Consider the following 16,870-nt stretch of genomic DNA (forward strand, 5'->3'; position numbering starts at 1 on the left):
TTCTAAATCTTTTCTATAAAAATTAATAAAATACCATAATTGAATATCTTTGTACAACAGTTACGCTAATACAACCTGTGACAGCAAAACAGAGATTGTGTAATACCGCAAAATCTTCGCCCAACCAAATCCACACAAAGAAGAAACAGAAAATAAGTAGTAAAGAATAAAAATATGTTGAACAGAACCCCTTTTTTTTCTTTTTTTTGCTAATGGTGGCAAAGTCCAGCGTCGCAGTCTGAAATATGGCAACTTGTAGACTGGGTAGGAGGTCAGAGGAATTTACAGTTCAGCACAAAACTATTCCACTCTGTTAGTGCAAGACAAAATCGTAGATTTCATTTCTTCTTTGCTCAATGATGCCTGAACTATCACCTGATACAAAATAGAGGTTTAATCACACAAAAAATAAATAAAATTGTTTAAGGTGTTTAAAAAGAAAGATCGTGACTGTTTGTTTCTTATCAAGTATCAGTTTCCCTTCATACAGTCACAACATAGTCGTTAACTTTCACCTTGTTCAGCCAGCATATTTCATCTTTTTGTTCTTTTAATTTCTTGAAGAGATTGCAATTTTTATTATTGGAAAGAATTCAGAATACCTGTTCTCAAGCTATACTGCTTTATGGCCAATTTCAAGTTATTACTTTATGAAGTGTAAAGATGGCGAACTCGGATAACAAACTCTTCAAATGAAAACAACTGAAATTGATTGTTCGGGTGGCTTATATTTTCATGCATTTGACCTGTTTTCACTTGAAAGAGGGTAAGGGTACTATAAGCAGTGTCAGGAAGGAAGTCTTGTAATACCTTCAGCAAGTTCATGAAGCTATTTGTACGAGGCAAAAGTTCAGGGCTCAAACATGCTGATTTAAGAAGTGCAGAATCTTCAAGGTAATATACTTTTAATACGAGAATAGGATCAAACTTTCAACTATTTATGCATGCAAGAAACTTTCATACGGATGCATTTTTCAATTTGCAAAAAGTGAATCTCTTGATCAAGAAGATCAATGGGACCATCAGGAATCCAATAACACAAACACCTGCAAACTCCAAAAATTTTACCTCTTGTACTTTGTTTCCAGATCGAGCAAGCAATTTGTATTGATTCTCAAACATGGACGCCATATAAACCTGAAGCAGAAGATAGATGAGAATCGGATTAGCTAGCATGATTCGAGTCGAGGATAAATAATATACAGAAGGTGAGAAACCAGTGCTTTCTTTCAGAGTTAAGAAACAAAGGCTACACTAACAAATGGTACATTGGCTACAGCTATTAACACCCTGCAAAATCATGACCATGATTATAGGGGTGAGTTGCACCTTTAATTTGTAACTTCTGGTGCAATATCTAGTTAATAAGTCCTTGTACCTGAAATGCGGGAGCTAAACCTGGACTCAAAAAGAAGCGGCCTCTAGATACAGACTGGATCCCTTCAATTTGTTGCAACTCTTTGACAAGTGTTTCAACATCAGCCCACTGCAGAATTCCAAGTCAGAAAATTCAAGAATAGCTACTGCAACACAATGTACGAGGTGCAGGGAATACATAGAGCATCATTCAACTAACTATTGATACTTGCTTCCATAAATACATGCATCATAGGAAGTACCCCGTAAGTAACTGAGAAATGGAAGGCAAACTTGCTCAATCTTCCTAAACTGCAGCAGAATTGCATTGTAATTGTGCGATTACAATTGTCAAATCAAACTTTGAAGCAAAAAATAAACGTCATGTAATGAAATGGAGAAAACATAACAATGCTAGTGTTTCCATCGCCAGCCTGACATGGCTGTCAACATATGAATCATTACGAAAACCCCTGTAACTGATCTTAAAACCTTTCAATCATTAAATCCCATAAATTTCACTCCTATTTCTTTCGTCCACCTTCAAAGCCTACTTTTCACAATTTGGGGATTTTACTGAAAATATTATTTAACAGATGGCAGGGCACAGCACCAGTAAAAGCTTAGCTCTAAAATTAGACATCACCAGAATCAATTTGTCATATTGGAATCAGCACAATCATCAATTTTTTTCATGAATAAGTTTATTTGGAGAATCTTGCTTGAATATTATGAAGCAAGTTTGGTTAGTCCGGGCCTTATTTCCTTGTTCTTTTTTATTCAAAAATCATAATGATGCAGATATTCTTGTTCAGCAACTCTTACTCTATCCACATATTGTCTTTGTATAATCACATTGAACTGCAGTCTTTTCTTAATTAAAAATAAATAAAAAGTAGAAAGCCTTTTATTTGGCAAGTCAAAGTGACAAGAGGAGTTGATGACTAAAGGTGTTACTCAAAGGATGAGAATAAAACCTCAGAATCTGCTTCTGCTGCTTGTAATCTCCCATCCAGGGGAGCACGACCACCAAAGACAGATTCCAGGGTCTCAATCAGAGGATCAGGCTGCCAAGGGAAAGAGAAACAACACATTGTACAATGGACATATTGTTGAATTGCCTTGGCCTAGGATAGAAATTCAGCATCGAATAAACAAGTTAAATATAACTTACTGTAATCTCCTTCAATGATAAGAAAATACGTTGAAGGGTAAAGTCCAATTGGTGAACTTTTGCCTCCACAATCTGCAACAAGAATAGCTTTCTTCAAAATTGAAATGGCATGAAAGAATTGGCAGCAAAAGAAGCATTACAACAAGCGAAGTATTTGATCAGTTTTTTTCATAGCCAGTTTTCAGTAAGGTTTGGTTGTAGGCAAAGTACTCATGCCAGACAGCACACAGAATAAGGACAGAATTTTTCTGGAAGATCCACGTATTGATGAGCCTATAGACAATCTTTTATGGTGCGTTATGGATCCAGCACATGTACACAGTCAATGGAGATATTTAATTGTCTGAAAATTTAATCATAAAACAGGTAACATACCTGACCAACTTTAAAACAGGATGCAGGGTTCAGAGTGGCATCCCATGAGACCTCCGATGCATGAATTAACGCAGGCACACCTTCAACCTAAATGAGTATAGTTAGGTTAAATATTTTGTGCAAGTATTCTAAGATCTCATAACTCTAAACTTTTGACTCTATTTTAAGGAATTATTCTCAAGATATTGACACAAATCAAACCACTCAGCCCTCCACCAGTCAATATGGTATCTCTTGAACCCTTTTTTCTGCATATCTTCTCTAAAAATATTCAAATTTCCCTACTATGCAATGATTTCTTGCTTGAAGAATTATCAGCATACATAACTTTAATTCACTTTGATGAATGTAGCAAAATTATTGATTTACCTCAACAAAAATGCCAAAATAAGTTACTTTCTTGATGCAGCATTTCACAACATCCCCAATTTGAAGTGTAGCCTGGAAAAACAAATGGCACGAGAACATCAAGACCAGAAGCTTGCTTGATAAGCTAATGAACAACAAGCTTTTGGACAACACAAAATCCAGATGTATAGGAGATAAAGTTTGGCCTGAAATTCATCTGATAATCTAACAAACAACAAGCTTGCTTCTTCATGTCAATTATGTAACATTTTGATTGTTATGGTGCATTTTCTTTCTATCAACACTGCTTCAACCACAAAAGGGTCAGCTCACAATTAACCCAACAAGCAAATCCAAGTTTCAGTTCTGAAAATCGAAGTAACTTGAATATGAAACTGCATAAATTGTGAGAATAATTTTCGCTGTCAAACTGTTACAAATGTTTTCAGGAACTTAAAGCTTGCATATAAAACAAATAGTGAACAATAAGCATCAAGAATTAGTGCATCTGGACATGCTCCTTACCATGAGATGTCTCTTTTTCTCAACCAACTCTTCCTTCTCTTTTGGCCTCAGAGAAACTACAAGTTTCCTCAATTTTCTATCAGCAATAACCACGTTCACTTTGATTTTCTGCAAATAGAAGTCCATGAAAACTTGAAAGAGAAATGTTTATGATTAAAATACCAAGTTAATATTTCCAAACCTGACCAACAAAAGAAGACAGGAACTTCAGTTTTTCTTGGTCATATAGCATAAGAAGATCCTCTAACTTCATATCCGGCTTATTTTCTACCTCAATTTTTCTATCCATATTTGGAACAATGCTTGAATCAAGAGAACTGTTCTTTTCTGGGACATTGTAGCTTCCAATTATTCCTAAGTTTTTCTTGTAGAGTGATGGATCCAAGCCTTTCTGTTTCAACCATGACTCAAAAGCTAAGAACTTCCACCTTGCAGCTAGGTTACGGTATGGCAAAAATCCTACCAGAGAGCCAAAAGATACCTGCAAATAGTTGCATGGAATTCAGAGAGGTTGCATGGAAAAGAACTTGTTGTTCTGCAAATAACATAGTACAAGAGGAGAAAACAAATCCAAGCAAAGCCCATTTACTACTTTGTCAAATTGGACTTACAATGAAACCTCTTACGCTGAAGCTAATTAACTCAACTTCTACTCTATCTCCTGTCCTAAGCAAATCATCTGCCCTTTTCCAATCAGCATCCTACAAGTCCATAAACTGCCCAGAATTAATACTCAACAGTTACCAATCACAAGCATTACAAGATTTGATAAAGACATATCGATCTCACCTCCAGTGGTGATATGGAAGTGACATCCTCATTAGCATTTCCAAGATTTTCAGCATTTACAAGATTCAAATCTTCTACTCTAGAGGCTGATGTCGCTTCAACATATTGGTCTAATCTATAAAAAGCAGCACGTTAAATAAGGAAAATCTAACAAGAAAACTAGGATAAGCGTACAAATGCTTTGGCAGGTAAACATTAAGAATATAAATCTGATGTATGACTCTGCAGACCTCTTTGGTTTCCCTTGCAATGCAGCTTCCATAGAGATCTTGACAGCAGAATCAACCAAATTGTTACCAGATTGTTGGTTTAGGGCAGCTTCCTCTTCAGTGAACTCAATATTGCTCTTCTCCGATGGCTGCCTTCCTTAAAAATCAAGCATGGCGTTATTTTTTACAACTCTAGCTCCAACAAAAAAGCCACTAATATGTGCTTAATTTTTACAATTCTAGTTCCAACAAAAAAGCCACTGATATGCACTTTAGCTTAGAACCTAAAAGGTGGGTTCAGATAGGATCACTTATATATTTGAATCTTGCCGTGCATTAAAAAGGAAATGGAAAGAATAAAAGAAGCCCCACAAAATAGCAACACGAAACCAAAAAGATTCAATTCTGACTGAAAGGATTGTTACAAAGCAGCATAGTTTATTACCTGATATGTAGTTATCTTCTACTTCTTGCTCCTCCACAAATGAGGCATCCCCGGTTTCTGAAGACTCCTTGAACTCAATCTTCATAGTTTTGGGTTTTTTTAACAGCGTAAAACCACTATATCTATTCTCACCTTCTTCTTTTTCAACCCTCATTCCAGCACCATCATGATTAACTTCAGTTCCCAAATTGCCAGAATCTGGCTTCTCATCAACACTCATTGGTCGTGGCTTTCTCAATAGTGTCATATCACTAAACTTCTCCTTATTTTGATCATTTCCCATTTTCAATGTTAAATTTGGTAAAATATTCACCCTATTCCTAGATGGCCTATCTTCCACATCATCCTCTACATACAAAGATGGCTTTCTCAAAATAACATTTGGAACACTACGCTTTGCGTTATCCATTGCTTTTTCAACAGGTTGGTTTGATTTCTTTATCTTGGGAGGAGCTACTGGCTTATCCTCTTCTTGAAATTTAAATCCTTCCTTCGGAACCGGCCGAACTAAATTCAAACCATCCAATACATTGGATGGTTTCTTTTTCATTGAAACATCAAAAGGAACCTCCTTTATTGTATTGGATGGTTTCTTTTTCATTGAAACATCAAAAGGAACCTCCTTTATTTCTACTGCTCTACCCTTATTCTTGTAAAATGATTTCTCAACTTCAAGATATGAAACATCCGGGTTTTCTTTTCTAGCCATTATCTAAGCAACAAAACCACAAATTTAAAATCACCAATATAATCAAATTCAAAGCATCAATTTATAAACACCCTTTTAAAAATGAACTTTGAAGGGTTCCTACAAAAAATAGACATGCTTTCACTTTAAGTATTGAACTACAAATGAAAACTTTAGCTAAAATAAGCATAATTTCCCATTCCTTGAAAAAACAACACAGCAATTACCTTAGCAAGAGTAAGTTTGGGGTCTTCACCAAGTAAATGACCAAACTTGAGCTCCATTTGGTCCCACTGGTCCAGCTTTGGTTGTCCTTCTTCTTTTGCAGCCAAAACCAAGAACCCATTTTTCCTAGGAAACCATATTTCTTTTCTGCTACTTCTTGCTCTTACTGCAACTGATGGTGAAGGAAACAGTATTTTTCTCACAGAGAAGGAAGATGAAGTGGCTGAGGTGGTGGCAAGAGCAAGACAGTCCATTTTTTTTGGGGGATTGGAAAGAGTAATCTCATCAGATGGTGGTGAATGGCATTAAACTTTGTTTAATGTTTTGCACCCAGTGACTGTGCTTAAGAAAAAAAATAAAGAGACTTTTCGAGCAGAAAAAAGGAAGGGAAGGGAAGAGCTTTATCTAGTTCTCTTGAGTCTTGATAGCGTTTTATGGTTTTGCTACTTTACTTTTACGTCGTATCAGCATATGCCACGTTGTCACCCCAGCCGTATTATAGCATGTCACTAGCCTTACTGCCAGCAATTCACCGGGAGTCTGCTATATTTTTTTAAGTAAAAAATAAAGTTCAATACCGCAAGCAAATTTTAAAACAAAAAAAAAAGTGAATTGAATAGTAAATTCAACTAGTTAAAATAAGTTAATTTTATTTTAATTAAATAAAAAATAATAATAAATGAATTAAATTTCAAAAAAATATAATCAGAATAACTCGAGGAAATTTTTTATTTAAAAAAAGAGATAAATAATATATTTTAATTTACAATTCATTAGATACAGAAAAATAAAATAGAGTTATAAAAGATATAAAAAAAGTAGTTATGGTTAAATCGAATTAGCATGTCAAACTTGTAACCCTGATAATCAGGGTCGAGTCAACTCGGGATATCTCACTAAACCCTTAGTCCAAAAAAAAAAAAAGATAGTTATAAAGCTTTTTTAAAAAAAACTAATTCGTATTAACTTTTCAAACTCGTGACCTAGTTTATTAGACTTGAAGCACCCTATCTAGAAAAATCATGAGTTCAATTCTCAATCAATCAAAAATAAAATAATAAAATAGAAAAAAAAAATTCAATTATATAAAAGGATTAAAAATAACAATTAAAAGAATAAGGATCAAAATTAAAATATATAATAAATTTTATATTTGATCGAAGGATAGAATTAAAAAAAATCAATTTAGTAAAAGGACAAAAAAAATAAAAAATAAAAAGAGAATCAACGTTAACATAAAAATCTAAAAATAAATTCTTGATTGAAGGGTAAAATTAAAAAAAATAATTTTTATAAAAGGATTAAGAAACAAATTAAAATAAATCAAATTTTAAAACATAAAAAGATATAATTTTTTTAAACTATAAAAAAAGAAAAAAAACCACCCGGTGCAACAGCAAGGCAATGGCTAGTTATTCAAGTAAAAATTGTCATTTATTGCTTGTTTGGATGTTATAGTTTAATATCAACATAATATTATATGTCCAACATAAACTATGCTTGTTTGGAATATGATTAATTATCAATTAACGCCTACACGAACTGATTTGGTTTTATATTAATGTAAAATTCACATCTTATAGAATTACAACGTAGATACTGTCGTCTAACAGGTTAAAATCCTTCATGTGGGAAGAAGTTTATATTGATAGCAAGTGAGATCCTATTTTTGTTGTTGAAACCACTAATTAGAGAGAGAATGGCCAAGAAAAAATTAATAAAAAGACTTTCTTTTTACCATTTATTTTGTTTAACAGGTTCCCATTCTCTATTGACACATGCCTTCCAAGGAACAAGGAGAGCAACCACTTCTGTAACCTCAATGTCCCCTTGAGAGGCATGTGAAAGGAACAATACAGCATTGATAACTAGTTCTGCACATTCTCATGTGCAATGGCTAAGTCAGAGCTAGCTTCTGGTACTGTTAAATGGTTTTGTTCTGCTTCAGATTTTTCTTCTGGCGAATTTACTGTGTTTTTCTTCATCGTGGAAGTTTTGGTGAGATAACTGTAGCTTCCCTTCTGCTTAAACAATTGCGAGAAGTGGGCCTTGCAGTATAGTATACCGTCAAGAGCAGCGTAGGATGATGGTGTGATAAAGCAACCTCCATGAGAGCACCTGAAGCATGACTTGTGAAAGAATTCTCCCTCCACAGTCACCTGTCAAGAATATTTTGGTTACAGCGATAAGCCTTTTTACTCTCACTTGATCATATTATTTCTATCTCAATGTATTGAACCATCTGAACTTAATAAAATAGAATGAATATGATGAAATTTAAATTTATAGTCAATTAATCAATAAAATTATAATACTATATCAAAAAATATTTTAACTTAAAAACTTAAGTTGTTAGATGAGGTGTCAAGAATAATTTTATATTGTTATTTAACATATTTTTTCAAACACAAATTATTTAAATTTGAAATTTGTATATATTCACACTATCTCATGTTTAGTTTTTATAATTAGAAGGAAAGTATTGAATTTCAAACATGTAATCACTTGATTGACAAGACTCTAATATTATATAAATTTTTTTATCTTAACTTAATAATTTAAACTATTAAATAATTATTAAATTGAAATAATTCTTACTTGCTGCATGAAATTATATTGATTCCAGGTTATGGTACAACAAATATATCAATGAGAGTTATTCTGACTTTTGCATTTCCATTTGAGTTTGTGCAAATATATACATATAATGGATTAGGAATGAATGTTAATAATTGGGGAAATAAGAATTGTGAGAGAGAGAGAAAGGGAATTGGATAAGAAACCTTCTCTAGTGGGTATACAGTTTTTTTACAGGATGCACATTTGTCCTGGGTGCCAGAGAACATGGAAGAGAGTTTGCTTGGGGCCTTGGTCTGCGTAATTGGGAAAACATACATCAAACTTCAGCGAACAACCTAGAGATTTCCATCAGAAACAAAAGTAGGGTAATGAAAAAGAATCAGTTGTGAGCAATTTTAGTACCAGGCCATTTTTCTTCTCTCCCGCTAACAGCCAGAATGCAGAAACACATTGTTAGCGCTCAAAGGAAAGGTAAAATAGGGAGGACTACATCCTTCTCCGTGGAAAACCAATTCCAAAAGTATGTAAAAGAATTGAACATAAGGAAAACAAAGAGGGGGATCTCACAGGATTGGAGTTTCTTGGTAAAATTGCCAGTCTCCTTGAAGAGCTGGTCGTAATGAGGTCTGCAATATAAAACTCCATCGATTGAGGAATAGCTGCTCATCTATAAGAAAAATTTCATGGCGGGTCAAATTCGTTAATCCTGGTAAAAGATCATATTCATTAATTCTTACATGGACAACAGCTACAAAAGAGAAGGCATGCGAGGGGGGGGGGGGGGGAGAAGGATAAATGAATAGAACTCGCACCACAAGAAGTCCATTGCAGTGGCTGCATTTGAAGCACTTCTTATGATAAGGAACTCCATCAGCTGACACCAATTCAATGAAATAAACAGTTTTATCACAGGCCTTGCATTTCTCTAAGGTCCCAGTGAAACCCATTATGTTGGTCCTGGTGAATCTAAAACCAGCAGTATAAAATCTGATATCAGAAGGGATGCTTGGAAAAGCTTTAACAGTAAAGTTCAACAACAAATTCTGAAAGTTCCGTTCCACTCTATCTCAGAAGTTAAGATAGATGGAATTCCCAGAATATGTGACCCAGATCAATAAAATGAATGTTCAATGGATGGAGAAAAGGACATGAATCGCTTATTTAAGCTATTGTAACCTAGGGTTCATGTCTCTTGGAAAATGTAAAGTACAGTTCTAAAATAGTGGGGATATAAAGATAGACATGAAGCATTTCCTGACCAAGTCTTTTAAAGATAGTCCTGACAGGAGGCAACAATTACAACTAGAATCCTCCTATTATGTGGTATACAAATCAGTTATCTCCATATAGAATTTTTACTATATCTAGCAACCAATCTGTAACTTCAGAGTTCGTGTGTGGGCATGACAATAAAGCACTATATTAGCATCCATTTGATTCCAAAATTGATCGGCCAACCACTCAGGAGTCTTTGCTTATATCCTACATAAAAGATGCAAACATTGTTCACGGACATGATGTATATTCATAAATGGATAGGTTGCAATACACTGACGCTACTTATACCTCGAAATAGAGAAAAAAAAACTTCAATATTTCTTGAAAAGTTTGTGAAAAATTATTCCAATACTTTATAAGTTCAAAATACTTTACATGGTGTTAAAAAAAAATAAAGAAAAATCATTTAATGTCCCTGAAAATTACTGTCATAAATTCTTTAACTGCTCAGTTGCCATTATAAAAAAGATACGAGGAGATCGCATAAACTTGCCTACAAACATCTAACAGGTCATCTTCGTTCTGCCAAATTAGCAGCAAGCACTTCCATTCCGTAAAATTCACAAAGCAAATCTCAGAGCCCCTAACAAACCACATACCAAGCCAAACGGCTTCATGTTGAAATGGAACTTGTTTTTGAATTAACAGAATGCTCACCCATGTCCTAACTACAACAAGAGAGATCTAACTCAGATTGGGTCCTGCCTACTAATTGGAATGGTTGAAAAAGAGACAAGGTTAGTGGGCCATGCATGCCTAGGCAATTATAGTAAATGACCGAGATTTACAAAATCAGAAAAACAAATGGAAAGAAAAGGTTGCTAATGCAGAGAAAATATGGAGTTTCTGACTATTATATGTTCTTGGGGTCCATCATTCATATTTCTCTTAACCTTTCACTGATCGTGTCCCACTTTTGGATGCTATTTTATGTTACATCCGCATCACTTTGTCTACCCAGTACCAGCCCTCCCTTTGCCTCTCACCAGACCCCAAAAACTCAGCTCAGACCCCAAAAATGCTTGGAAGAATGAAAAATAAGTGACACTTATCTCAAATTGGGTCAGCACCCTAGCAATGGTTTGAGCAAGCTAGACAACCATTCAAACGTTGAAGAGCTCATTCTGAATGTGGTTTTGAAAGAGTCAAGATGAGAATAAACCCGTTTCAACTCACTGAGTCGATTGCGAGTTCGTCGTCTCTGTCTTCATGGGTCGGCTTAGAATCTGGTTCTCGTAATTGGGTTCTCTTTTGTTTCTTGGATGTCGGGAGTAGTGAGAGTGAACTGGTGGTTTCTTGAGAGGAGAGAAAATGATAAATGACCTGTAAAAGAGTTCCATGGGAACTGGAACTGGAACTGTGAGAATTTTGATAATTTCAATTGATTTGAAATTTTCTTATTCTCTACCAAATATTCTTCTGGGGTTGAGAACGTTAGCTTAAGAAGTTAAATTGGATTATGGATAACATAGTTTAATTCATTTTTGTTTTCCTCGACTGGAGAAACGTCTACTCACACAAAAGGAAATATCAAAACCCAAGCTTGGTTCATGACATAACTTGGGTGATGTAACAGTACTTGCACGCACACCCAGTTACCAAATTTTACAATATCAGAAGACAATTAGAGAATTGACCAACAAACAAGCCAAAATCGAAGCAAACTCAATTTTAAAATCCTTTCTGGCAATCCCCCCCCCCCCCCCCCCCCACGTTCTTCAGGATTTTCCAGAACAACTTAGCTACTAAAGCATCCAAGAAACTTCTTTGGTGTATACCCGGTTGCTCGGAATTTCGCCGCGGTTTCCTCTACCTTGAGACATTCTTCGCTTTTTTTCGCTTCAATCATTGCTTTCTTCTCTTCAGCTGCCTTGTGGAGTTCGGCTGCTTTGTTCTTCATTTTCTCTTCATATTCAGCCTTCTTCCTTTCCAGTTTTTCCTATCATGCCACAAATTAATCGAGACACTTTTAAATCAATAGTTCATCGCAACAGTATGTTACACAAGAACTTTGAACGTCTATGCAGTTTATTAAGTGGTAAAGAAAATGAAGATGCGATATTACGCGAACGATACTTCAGTTCATAAGTTTATTACCTCAAACTTCATTATTTTTGCCTCCACCGATACTTTCTTGGTTGTCTCCCATGATCCAATGGCAGAGAGTTTTTTGTGAGCCCTATTTGAAAATTCAGTGTGTATAACTAGCTCAGAACCAAGCTCTGAAAGTCATCATTGAGTAGGAATTGAAAGCTTTATGAAGCCAAGATTTACGTCCTACTTGCAGACTGAATCAAATGCAAAAATCCTTGTTTAAAGAGGACATCGTGAATCATCTAAGATGGACCTTTCACCTTTGGAGAGTATAGATGAATTCTATAGACATTTGAAAATGGAAATTCTAACCAAACTATCAAGTATCACACACACATAGATATTTATTGAGCGTCTTCGCATTTACATATCTGAAGCATGTGCTGACGACAATGAACTTTACTTCTATGGCAATAGTAATGGAGTTTCTCTCTTGGTGATTTTATAGCTTAACAGTGTGTGATCTGGTTCAGAAAATTTCTTCTAATGATGCATTTTTATAGCCTAATATGTTTGGATTCCTAGACCCAATCCCAGGGACTTTCAAATACATTATTTGATGTTGGATGACAAAAAAGCTGGCCAATTATTGGCTTGAATGTACTTTCCATGCAGTAAAATTCTAATTCTGGAGAACTTCAGACCCTAGCAAAGATGTACATAGTGCAAGTAGTTTGATAAATCGATTGAACCCGAGTCATTTCAAGCATGCTTTTATGCTTGATTTGATAACCTGGGTGTGGGGAGGCCTGCTTTATGTCAATACTGAAAGATGGATAGTTCAAAGCTTTAGAAACAGTCTCTTACTTGTTCTCCACTTTAGCCTTCTCATTTTCTACCCATGCTTTAATTAGAGCATATCTTTTCTCCGTTTCAACCCTTGAAAGGATTATATCTGAAGATAGATATAAATCAATATGTTCTGTCAAAAAGAAAAATATCAAATTTGAGAGCAGTAACTTCAAATGATATCCTGCACACACCTCTGTTATTCGATCCCCCTGAAACGTTTTCAGCAGCAGTTGTATCTGCAGCATCTGATACATTGAAGATTCAATCATATAACTAGGGAACTTATAGTAACATGCACAAAAATAAAATATAAAAAAACCTCAATAATTAAACTATTAAACTTCCCCTTTCCTCTCTTTCTATGTTAATTTCTCAGGAGAAGAATAAAAAGAGAACATACTTTCAGAAACTGGGACCAAGTTCTTCTCATTAGCAGCATCATTTAAAGAGGCTTCTTTCTCTTCTTTAACAGGTCCATGCTCTTTAGCTGGTGTAGGCAGAGAGACTGCCTTAGATTCAGCTTTCTCGTGCTCCTCCTCCCCCATAAAGTACTATTTTGAATTTCACCACAGAGACCCAAAAAACAATTTACAACAATAACTATCACCAAATACTAAACGAAAAATCCTATAAAGATTACCATCTAACAGAGAAAGAAAGAAACTGTTGTAAATATCGCTGGATTGTGGTAGGTACAAATGGAAGTTGGGTATGGACAAAAAAGCAAATTTATTTGTGGGGTTCTTTGAACTTTCTCAGGAAGGAAAAAGCTATGCTTTTGTCTTCTTTTGGTTAACATATTTATGGATCCAAAAGTTCATCCAATCTACATCGAGCAACTGCCAAATCATTACAATATGGTAGTCCATGTGTGACATTCAAGACATGTAGATATAGACTAGCTATTTTTCAATATCATAAGAAAGCGATTTACTTAATTTATATTATTCTCAACTTTCAAGCATTTCATGTATTGAATCATCAGGAGAGGTGAGTCTTATAAAACAATGAGCTGTTAGCATCCAATGGAAAGGGTTTTGCTTTGAGATTATTAACGTTATGTTCATACCTGAAACGAGAAGAGTGTTCCACAGACAGGAGGATGTCCCTTGCTAACAGAGGTGCAATCTTCGGACGAAAATAAAGAAAGAACACCAAGAGCAAATGAGAGGAAAAGCTTGAAAACGTGTTATTTTTAGGATATACCCTAAAATTAATCGGAATCAGTCATTATGGAAATTGTTTGACTGTTAAGGAACAAAAAAAAAGGAAAAGAAAGACAAAACAGGTTGGATAGCCGACTTGGGCCACTTGGCAACAACCTTAACTTTAACGCCTATGTTTCCTGAGAATCTCTGCATTTATATATTTTCTTCAACGAATATAAATTCTACATATAGAATTAAGGGTAATGAAGCATTGGCAGTCATTTCGGGGATGAATCCTTTTCAAATAGAAATTTTAATAAACAATCGATTCATAAATATTCCACCTCTACCCACATAATTTATAATTTTCCAATATTATTCTTACAGTTTTAGTTTATCCTCCACTACTAAATAAAGACCGCCTCTTTTCATATTTCATTTTAACTTTCATTGCTTTTCCTCTTTTGTTTCCTCTCAAATCTCTCTCTCTCTCTCTCTAAAGATTGTTTGATACCAAACGAAGGGCAGGGGCAAAAAAGAGGTTTACCCTTGATAATAAAGGACTGGTTAGGAGGTATGGTAGGAACTAGGACGCAGGTAAGCTGCTTACATCCTTGAAGGTAGCTTTACAACCATAAAGAAGCGTCAAACTAGTTGGGTCTACAAAGATTTCGAGCTGAACGAATTATGAAATCCCTCGTGATAAGTAGTAGGTGAGAAGTGAACATCTCCTTGAGTTAATGATGCTGAAATCTTCTGAATCTTTTCTTCTTCATTTTTTGGATTTTATCTTCACCTGCACTTTCCATGCATATAGGATATCAAATCCCACTCTCATGGACAAAAACCACTCATTTTCTATGAGCTGAGGCGTGTTTGGGTGAAGATCAATTAATTGATCAAATATCTAAACATGGTGATAATTGAATTGAAACAAGAACCATCCAACAAAATATAACTAGATGAAAGATAAATTAATCTTGGTTATGATCCATCGATGTTGAGTTGAATGTCTACTAAAAAAACTATATGGCTGCTCAAAATAATCACAGAAACTATCCTGAAAATCACTTAACATCAAGGAAATGGTATTTCTAAAATTAATTCCTTCGAGTTCATCCAATAGCTTTATAAAAACCAATACTGTAGAACTGTCTTAAAGCCTAACGGATAAGATCCAGAAAAATTAAAGCCTGCACTGCTTTAAGATCTCACAGAGATAATATTTAAGGAAAATAAATAAGTAATATATGTCAATGAATTATTCCATTTTAAAGTTAAATTCTTCAGAGGGAAGATACCAAAAAACATCTGCACCTATCATGAGTTACACGATAAATAATCGATGGAGAGGGCTAATGTTCTTGAGAAATTTGGAAGTTTGAAAAGCTTCAAAATAATTCAGGCCACAATTAATTTTCCTAAAAGAAAAAATTATCAAGAGTCGAAGCTTGTCTGATGCCCCGTGCAAGGAGATCGATGGGACCTAACATTAATTATGATTTAAGTAATTTTATTAAACTTTAACCCATCATGTCATAAAAACATAATTCAAATTAAAGAAAAAATTCACACAATGTCATACATTTATGATTCATCTGTACACTAAATTTGCTGTGGAAATCACCTTTCATGATGTCTCGAGGCAATTATATACACTATCTCATACACATTAGGACAGCTAACCTAACAAAACCGACCATGGAATGCTTTTGACTTGAAAGTTCAGACACAGAAGGGTCCGGAGCCCTGTGATTCAACACTCATTTAAGCAGTGTAATCTTTTCTTATTTCTTTTCTTGCACACTGAGAAGTGTTGTGACTTGATTAATTAAAATACGTCAAGATCCTTGTCAAGGGAACAGGTTTCTTACCGTCTCAGCGCATGAATTATGAACTAATGGTATCAGGAGACTGTTTAACTAATTTTCAAAGTATTTTTTATTTATGAATATATTAAAATAATTTTTTTATTTCTAAAAATTTATTTTTAACATTACCCTATCAAAACGACTTAAAAATACAAAAAAATAATAATTTAAAAAAAACAAATTCAAATTTTTTAAAAACAATAATATAACCACATGCAATACCAAACACTCTAAGAGAATCGTTGTCAGACACGTGGTTTGCGGATTCAGCTTTCACTAACATTGTTTGGAATATATATAAAAAATTTAAATGAGATTTACATTTTCAATCATTTTGAAGTTTAAGAATTGAATTTTAAATGAAATTCAAACTCTAAAAATAATAAAAATAAACTAGATGTTAACCCTTAAATTTACTACATATAAAATAAATAATTAATATTTTTTAAAAAGATAAGCATCTACTCAACATTACTTTTAGAAATATTTGAAGGAATAAGATGAAGGTGACGTAGGACGGTAATGTAGAAAATAAAATAAATTGAATTTTTTATTTTTTATGTATGTAAATTCAACTTATTTATTAATTAAATCTAAATTTAAAAATATAATTAAATTGAATTAGAGTAGAGAAATTTTTTTTTTTTTTCATATGGTACCAATAATTGACAGGCTCTCGAATGATGAGTATTTTGAGGATAATAAGCAAACCCAGTATTCCTAGTTACATCGCCACTCTTTTACGTAAACCTCTTAAACCATAACTGTGCATGAGATTTTTATCTCGCACGGCTCCTAAGTGATAAAAGAAAGAAGAACTCATCTTCCTAATTCTTTTTTTTCATAAAAGAGGTAGTGGTGCAGAAACAACCAAGTGGTTTTTCCAGGAGCAGTCATCCTTTTTTTTTTTAGTTTAACGTGGGTGTCCGGGCTAGCTTGCGCGCACTTCGACTAATCCCACGGGCCCTGAAGT

General features: G+C 34.3%; 3 protein-coding genes across 5 annotated transcripts; all 3 read right to left on the bottom strand.

Moving 5' to 3' along the window:
• On the bottom strand, nucleotides 1-6,550 carry LOC7458159 (uncharacterized). Of its 2 annotated transcripts, XM_024598005.2 has the most exons (15): nucleotides 6,137-6,550; nucleotides 5,841-5,933; nucleotides 5,222-5,789; nucleotides 4,798-4,933; nucleotides 4,568-4,682; nucleotides 4,390-4,479; nucleotides 3,960-4,259; nucleotides 3,779-3,886; nucleotides 3,275-3,346; nucleotides 2,906-2,992; nucleotides 2,531-2,602; nucleotides 2,334-2,423; nucleotides 1,379-1,486; nucleotides 1,069-1,137; nucleotides 1-375 (listed from the first exon to the last, which is right to left on the bottom strand). In XM_024598005.2, exons 1-15 carry the CDS (start codon nucleotides 6,386-6,388, stop codon nucleotides 301-303), a joined length of 2,235 nt encoding a protein of 744 aa, XP_024453773.1. In that variant the 5' UTR covers nucleotides 6,389-6,550; the 3' UTR covers nucleotides 1-300. The 2 variants fall into 2 exon arrangements, with proteins under 2 accessions (XP_024453773.1, XP_024453772.1); XM_024598004.2 differs by having other exon boundaries at nucleotides 5,222-5,933.
• Nucleotides 6,551-7,848: 1,298 nt separating this feature from the next.
• Nucleotides 7,849-9,978, bottom strand: LOC7458160 (LIM domain-containing protein WLIM2b). Its single transcript, XM_024597085.2, has 5 exons — nucleotides 9,527-9,978; nucleotides 9,282-9,381; nucleotides 9,117-9,139; nucleotides 8,918-9,007; nucleotides 7,849-8,293 (listed from the first exon to the last, which is right to left on the bottom strand). The coding sequence occupies exons 1-5, from the start codon at nucleotides 9,659-9,661 to the stop codon at nucleotides 8,003-8,005; spliced, it is 639 nt and encodes a 212-aa protein (XP_024452853.2). The 5' UTR covers nucleotides 9,662-9,978; the 3' UTR covers nucleotides 7,849-8,002.
• A 1,471-nt stretch (nucleotides 9,979-11,449) lies between these two features.
• Nucleotides 11,450-14,244, bottom strand: LOC7458161 (remorin 1.4). 2 transcript variants are annotated; one of them, XM_002304448.4, is made up of 6 exons: nucleotides 13,948-14,244; nucleotides 13,279-13,429; nucleotides 13,070-13,123; nucleotides 12,894-12,981; nucleotides 12,090-12,171; nucleotides 11,450-11,931 (listed from the first exon to the last, which is right to left on the bottom strand). In XM_002304448.4, exons 2-6 carry the CDS (start codon nucleotides 13,421-13,423, stop codon nucleotides 11,731-11,733), a joined length of 570 nt encoding a protein of 189 aa, XP_002304484.1. In that variant the 5' UTR covers nucleotides 13,424-13,429; nucleotides 13,948-14,244; the 3' UTR covers nucleotides 11,450-11,730. The 2 variants fall into 2 exon arrangements, with proteins under 2 accessions (XP_002304484.1, XP_024452854.1); XM_024597086.2 differs by lacking the exon at nucleotides 13,948-14,244 and having other exon boundaries at nucleotides 13,279-13,838.
• Nucleotides 14,245-16,870: the final 2,626 nt, after the last annotated feature.

This window comes from Populus trichocarpa, chromosome 3, assembly GCF_000002775.5.
Source record: "Populus trichocarpa isolate Nisqually-1 chromosome 3, P.trichocarpa_v4.1, whole genome shotgun sequence".
NCBI lineage: Eukaryota > Viridiplantae > Streptophyta > Magnoliopsida > Malpighiales > Salicaceae > Populus > Populus trichocarpa.

Bases quoted from the DNA above. Each gene is read 5' to 3' on its own strand.
- LOC7458159 (XM_024598004.2), bottom strand. From the start codon at position 6,388: ATGGACTGTCTTGCTCTTGCCACCACCTCAGCCACTTCATCTTCCTTC. The intron at 4,683-4,797 runs GTCTGCAGAGTC...TGCTTTTTATAG, and splicing joins TTGCAAGGGAAACCAAAGAG to ATTAGACCAATATGTTGAAG. The intron at 2,424-2,530 runs GTAAGTTATATT...TTCCCTTGGCAG, and splicing joins TATCATTGAAGGAGATTACA to CCTGATCCTCTGATTGAGAC.
- LOC7458161 (XM_002304448.4), bottom strand. From the start codon at position 13,423: ATGGGGGAGGAGGAGCACGAGAAAGCTGAATCTAAGGCAGTCTCTCTG. The intron at 12,172-12,893 runs GTAAGAGACTGT...ATTTTCAAATAG, and splicing joins AAGGCTAAAGTGGAGAACAA to GGCTCACAAAAAACTCTCTG. The intron at 11,932-12,089 runs GTAATAAACTTA...GTGGCATGATAG, and splicing joins CAAAAATAATGAAGTTTGAG to GAAAAACTGGAAAGGAAGAA.
- LOC7458160 (XM_024597085.2), bottom strand. From the start codon at position 9,661: ATGGGTTTCACTGGGACCTTAGAGAAATGCAAGGCCTGTGATAAAACT. The intron at 9,140-9,281 runs GTGAGATCCCCC...TCTGGCTGTTAG, and splicing joins TACCAAGAAACTCCAATCCT to CGGGAGAGAAGAAAAATGGC. The intron at 9,008-9,116 runs GTACTAAAATTG...CCAATTACGCAG, and splicing joins GAGAGAAGAAAAATGGCCTG to ACCAAGGCCCCAAGCAAACT.